Source organism: Lissotriton helveticus, chromosome 8 (assembly GCF_964261635.1).
Source record: "Lissotriton helveticus chromosome 8, aLisHel1.1, whole genome shotgun sequence".
Lineage (NCBI taxonomy): Eukaryota > Metazoa > Chordata > Amphibia > Caudata > Salamandridae > Lissotriton > Lissotriton helveticus.
Window position 1 is genome coordinate 524,119,228 of NC_136069.1, and position 7,026 is coordinate 524,126,253.

General features: G+C 38.0%; 1 protein-coding gene across 1 annotated transcript; it reads right to left on the minus strand.

Moving 5' to 3' along the window:
- Nucleotides 1-4,338: 4,338 nt before the first annotated feature.
- On the minus strand, nt 4,339-6,567 carry LOC144771701 (zinc finger protein 862-like). Its single transcript, XM_078656036.1, has one exon. It carries the CDS (start codon nt 6,516-6,518, stop codon nt 4,449-4,451), a length of 2,070 nt encoding a protein of 689 aa, XP_078512162.1. The 5' UTR covers nt 6,519-6,567; the 3' UTR covers nt 4,339-4,448.
- Between the last annotated feature and the right edge of the window lie 459 nt (nt 6,568-7,026).

Below are 7,026 nucleotides of genomic sequence, written 5' to 3' on the forward strand. Positions count from 1 at the left end.
GGTATAGAAATGTAACATATAGTGCACTTCAGGATAATATATATCCTATGTAAGGTGAGCAGCAAAATGATCATCAAAGTGATATTGGCCACCAGCTCATCTAACCTCTGTCAGCCAAAATCATAAAGCTTGGCCAATCGCCTTAGCTATATTCATCACTAGATTCCTCAACAATTTCCTGTGATCAGGAGTTTTACTTGATGAATTCAAACATGCTATCATTAGAATGCTTCTAAGGAAGTCCAGATCTGAACCAAACAATCTCACAAATGTCAGACCAATTTCTGGTCTCCCCAAAATTGCCAAAATCCTGGCAGGTGTTCACTCTTCCCAAATTACCACTCATCTGGAAACTAATAGCTTCTTACGTGACCTACCATCTGACGTCTGTCATGTGAGAGGCACTGAAATCACCACAATGAGCATTAGAGATGAACTTGTTATTGCCAGAGACAATGGCAAAGGTGTACCTTGATCCTCCTAGACCAGCCAGTAGAATTCAATATAGTTAACAATGGTCAGAGCTGGATCACTGACATAATATCAAGGGACATAATATCGAGTAGCAAAAATATCGTTGACAAAATATCGACAGACAGAATATCGAGTTTGTATCTACAAACAGGTAAGTACAAAAATATCGAGTATAAAATATCGTTTACAAAAATATAGTTTATTAAAATATCAACTTTATTAAAAACAGTGTTAAATTAAATTAATATTCAAAATTAATTACTAAAATATACTTAAAAATACTTAAATTACCTTATAATATTAAGTAAATAATGAAAGTTATAAACAAAAAAATGTACAATCATATTTGTTAAAACATATATATATAGTCACATAATAAAAATTAAATAATAATCAATATTATTACCGTAGGATAGCGGAAGTGTAAAAATTACTATTCCCACTCCATGAAGTGCAACAGTAGGGAAAGAGTTGGATAGCGTAGGGGTAAAAATTACTATTCCCACTTCAGTGAGTTCAACAGTAGGGAATGCGTTGGATAGCGTAGGGGTAAAAATTACTATTCCCACTCCAAAGAGTGCAACAGTAGGGAAAGCGTTGGATAGCGTAGGGTTAAAAATTACTATTCCCACTCCAGTGAGTGCAACAGTAGGGAAAGCTTTGGATAGCGTAGGGGTAAAAATTACTATTCCCACTCCAAAGAGTGCAACAGTAGGGAAAGCGTTGGATAGCGTAGGGGTTAAAATTACTATTCCCACTCCAAAGAGTGCAACAGTAGGGAAAGCATTGGATAGCGTAGGGGTTAAAATTACTATTCCCACTCCAAAGAGTGCAACAGTAGGGAAAGCGTTGGATAGTGTAGAGGTAAAGATTACTATTCCCACTCCAGTGAGTGCAACAGTAGGGAAAGCGTTGCATAGCGTAGGGGTTAAAATTACTATTCCCACTCCAAAGAGTGCAACAGTAGGGAAAGCGTTGGATAGCGTAGAGGTAAAAATTACTATTCCCACTCCAGTGGGTACAACATTTGGAAAAGCGTTGGATAGCGTAGGGGTAAAAATTACTATTTCTACTCCAGTAAGTGCAACAGTAGGGAAAGCGTTGGATAGCGTAGAGGTAAAAATTACTATTCCCACTCCAGTGGGTGCAACAGTAGGGAAAGCGTTGGATAGCGTAGGGGTAAAAATTACTATTCCCACTCCAGTGAGTGCAACAGTAGGGAAAGCGTTGGATAGCGTAGAGGTAAAAGTTACTATTCCCACTCCAGTGAGTGCAACAGTAGGGAAAGCGTTGGATAGCGTAGAGGTAAAAATTGCTATTCCCACTCCAGTGGGTGCAACAGTAGGGAAAGCGTTGGATAGCGTAGAGGTAAAAATTACTATTCCGACTCCAGTGGGTGCAACAGTAGGGAAAGCGTTGGATAGCGTAGAGGTAAAAATGACTATTCCCACTCCAGAGAGTGCAACAGTAGGGAAAGTAAATACTTCATATATTATTTAAATAAATATACATTAATATCTATAAATAATTAATTTAAAGTAATTACCAATTTAATATAATATAACAATTATTCAATTAAAATTACAAATTAAAATTAATTATTACTATTAGTTACCTATTAATACAAAATAACTACAAATTAACAATTAATTAACAATTAAAAATTATTTAACAATTAATTCAAATAAAATACAATTAAATAAATTGACTTATTTAATTAATTATAAATAAATTACATCCCACCCTATTCCCTTATAAACCCACAACCCGCTACAGAAAATAAATTAGTAAATGTACATAATTAGCAATTAATCAATTAAATAAAATTATTTGCCAATTAAAATGTAATTATTTACCCATAAAAAATGAATTAACAATTTAATCTAAAAAAATACAAATAAATATGTTTACATATTTAATTAATTACAATTAAATGACTTCCCACCAAATTCCCCTATAAACCCACAACCCGCTACAGAAAATAAATTTGTAAAATTAACATAATTAGCAATTAATCAATTAATTAAAATTAATTGCCAAATAAAATTTAATTAATTACCAAATATACATTAATTAACAATTAATTAAAAATGAATACCAATAAATATATTTACATATTTAATTAATTATAATTAAATTACTTCCCACCCTATTCCCCTATAAACCCACAACCCGCTACAGAATTAAATTATGCAAAAATTAAAAAAACAAATTTCATTATGTAAAATAATTATAACATAAATACACATTTTTCAAACATATAATAACATAAAAAACACTACAAAAAATTTGATACTATTAAAAATTCGATAATTTTAATAACCTATATTATATACTTCGATATTTTAACTTTCTATATTTTTAACAATCGATATTACATTACATACCTTAAAAACGATATTTTTGATGTCTATATTCTGTCCATTCGATATTTTGTCCAGTCTATATTTTAAACTCGATATTATGTCCATTCGATATTTTTTAGTTGATATTATGTCTGTTTACCGTCAGAGCTGTGCCTAGATCCACCAGGGCCGGCCAGTAGCCTTTGATACAGTTGATCAAGGTACACTCCCTTTCCGGCTGAAGTCCACATTTGGGATAGGAGGGGTTGTGTGCCAGAGGTTCAGTTCTTTCTTAGCCTTGTCCATAAGGTAAACATTAGTTACTTCTTATCCAAATCTATGCAGTTAACCCATGGTGTACATCAAAGTACATAGTTTTCACAGACCTTCTTCAAAACTTACTTGCCTCCTTTTTCTGTTGTCCTCAATAGTCTAAACATTGGCTATCTCATGAATGCTGTTGATTCTGAAAAATACAGCAAGTTTCCAAATAAAAAAAATACAAACATGATATGCTAGTCAATCTCCACATTGTTGATTGGATGACTAAGAATTAGCTTTGCAGGAAGGGCAACAAATCTGAGGATATTTTTGTAGTTCCTGAAAAACCAGGTCATCATGCATCGATCTGGTCTCTCTCTCTTGACACACCTATAACTGTGGAAAAATCTATGAATCAGGAAGTCATAATGACCTATACGGCTTCTCTCTCACTCCCAAGTTAACTGTGTTGCCAAATATGTACATTACCCCCTCTGTCACTTATTGGGCGCCCTTGTTTCCTTCCGATTATATTTGAATAATGCTTATCACAGCCTAACCCTCATTATGCATTGAGTACTGCAATTCCAAATATGATGGCCTCACAGTCAATCAACTATGCTAATTACACAGAGCCCACAACTTGAATGCATGATTATTTATGGAGTAAAAGAAATTTTAAAATCATGTGTTTGGTACACAAATCGCTGCAACTGCTCAGCTCCGGTCCAACTTTCATATTATTAAAGCTGACCAGACATGACGGGTTGTCCTTTCTCCATTGTCTAAAACTGCATTCATTTAAACATAAACAGATTGGAGAAAGATCTGTGCAACGTCAAAGCTCCTGCCTCTGAAACTATCCCCACTGTATCTTTACAATGACCCTAACATCAGTTTTATTTGAAATCAACTGAAGAACCGCCTCTTCCTCCAAGCCTTTAATTCTGAATGACTACCCTCCAATGTTCCCTCTAATTTTTTTCCTCTGTGTGCGGCAGTGGAGGGTCTCTGTGCGCTGCAACCATGGCTATGTGCGCCAGGAACCAAACCGCGCGTGTCTGCGGCGCCAAATGGCACTCCAAAATTTTTCTTTAAAAAGCGAAAAGATAGTGCATTTTCACACATACAGCGCTACAATAAGGGTCTTAAGGGCAGTTTGCAATATTGGATAAGCACGCCATGACATGAACTGGTTACACTGGCAAGTACACTTCAAGTTTAGAAAAGCACAAGACTTCAATGGTGGTACCATCATTAGATTTTAATAAATATTCTTAACTGGAGCACAGTTCATTGGGTGGGGAAATGCTGCGAGCCTATACAATATCACATATACACAAGAAGGTAGAGGGCTGTTCAGACACGTCAAGTGGCGTCACTAGATGGGTGACAGGGTTGCTTCTCACGGCGATCCTTGCCATTTTTCCAGTGCTGATAAACTCGGTCTAGGTCAACTTTCCCGTTCAGGAGGTAGGCCTTTGTCCTCATCAGCATGTCCAAATGCTTCTGCTCTAGTCTATTCCTCAATTTGCTCTTGATAGTATTCATGAGGCTGAATCCTCGTTCACAGTCTGCACTAGATGCTTGAAATGTTGCGCAGACATCAACAAGCTGAGACACGACACTATACTGAGCAGCATTGCGTACAGTGAAAGTCACCATGTCTTGAAAGGTGGTAAATAACCCACCCTTAACATGTTCTGCCACCACATATTTATAGTCTCTGTACTGTCGAACAACATCTTCTGGTGTTTCACAATCACCCAGGGCCAAGACATTTTTATACTTTTCAACAAGTCTTTCAATATTCTCAGTCCCAAAATCAAAATGCGATTGTGTGGCTATTGCCTGGATCTCAAAACTTGCCCATTCTTTTAGCTCACCTTCAGGGAACCTTTTTTGCATGTGCTCACAAAGAAGGGAAACAAAAGACAAAATAGGCCCACTGTCAAACTCTTGTCTATCCTTGTACAAAACCATCAGCTCTCTTACATTGCTGCTCCAAAAGACAGTGTCCCCCAAATACTGTTGCTTAATTTGGCCAATCTTCGCTCTTGCATACTGTACGGCTTCAACAGTAGTTAAAGAACTTTTTTGGAATAGTTTGCACAAAGATGCAAATTCACCCAGAATGTCATTAAGTACTGCAAGGGAAATATGGTAGTTGGAGTCCGATAGCTTTTTATAACAATATTTAGCAATTGGATCATTCTCCTCAACTTTCTCATGCTCAAAGTACTTAAGAACAGTTTCGTAATTACGAATTAGTGCACCAACAGCAAAATGCCTTGAAAGCCACCGGACTTCATTCAGTGGTCGAAAAGAGACAACTTCACATTCAGTGACCGATGCAATTTCATCCAGCTTGGACTTCCTTGCAGGAGATCTGGAGAACACAGTGTAGACAGTCCTCAACAATGTCTCCATCTCTTTAATCATTGGAACCCTCTTCCAGGCATCATCAACTCCCAAATCTACTCGATGGGCGACACAATGCTGCTCAACTAGATGAGGAATGGATTGTTTAAGGCGAGTAGCAACACCATTATTCTTCCCCAGCATCACAGATGCACCATCAGATGTGAACATGACCATTTTCATGAGGTCCAGTTCATTGGCAGTGTAGAATTCTTTCACGGCAGTAGTGATAGCCTCAGCATTACAGCTAGTCAGCTTCACTATGCCCCCAAACTGCGTTTTATGCTCAGTTGATGTTACAGGTCGGAACTTGAAATACAGGATGAGCATTTTTGAAACAGAAATATCTGTGCTCTCATCAATTATCAAGGTGTGATACAAAGCTTGCCGAAGTTCTCTCATAGCTTCACAGTGTATCACGCTATTGATGGCCTCAAGGAACTCAAAGGCATAGTTCTTGCTCCTCCAGCTGTCTGGTATCTTCACATACAAAGCTAAGTGGTCATGGATGTCTTGTACAGATAACATTGAAGTGTTCATCTTGACTGCCAGCAACACGTTGTTGATGAGAATCTTTATCTCCTCAGGCATAGATCTTTGGCGTTCAACTACTTCCATTCTATTTGCTTTGTCTGTGGCAGTTTCTGTCAGCATTGCCCGTACTCCAAAACCAAACCTCGCAGCAGCACTTCTGTTTCTCAATATCACCATGGCAGACTCGTGTACTTTGCTAAGTAGATGGCGTTTCATGTAGTCCAGTTTCCAGCCATCACTCCATTTCTTCCCTGTGGAAAAGTCCCCAACAATCTTGGCTTCGGCACATGCTTTGCAAATCAAGCCCACATCCGGACTGTATTGAAATAGTTCCCCGAGTTGCATGCGGACCTTGCTTCGTGACTTCTGTGTCTCAGCCTCCACAATTTCCTTCATCCACTCTTCCTTGAATACAAGGCAACATTTCTTCCTTTGTGGTGAAGCACTGCACTCTCCCGGAGTTACAGCTTTGCGCTTGAACATTTCCGTACCCGCCGGTTTGAGCCTGCTGTCCCACAAAGCCTGCAAAATAAGGAAACATGGCTTACGTTGACGCCTAGCTCATGAATGCAAACTGTTATACTACAATGTTCAAGATGCACCACAGTTTAACTCAACCCAACAATTACCTCTTCTGCCTGCACTCACGTGCGCCTCTTTAAATGTATGGGGTTCTTGCTGTGAAACCTGCAACAGAAGAAAACATCGGTAAGTATATATGGTACTACAATGTTCAAGACGCACCACAGTTTAACTCAACCCAACAATTACCTCTTCTGCCTGCACTCACGTGCCCCTCTTTAAATGTATGGGGTTCTTGCTGTGAAACCTGCAACAGAAGAAAACATCGGTAAGTATATATGGTACTACAATGTTCAAGACGCACCACAGTTTAACTCAACCCAACAATTACCTCTTCTGCCTGCACTCACGTGCGCCTCTTTAAATGTATGGGGTTCTTGCTGTGAAACCTGCAACAGAAGAAAACATC

Excerpts from the sequence above, each read along its gene's own strand:
- LOC144771701 (XM_078656036.1), bottom strand. The coding sequence starts at position 6,518 with ATGTTCAAGCGCAAAGCTGTAACTCCGGGAGAGTGCAGTGCTTCACCA.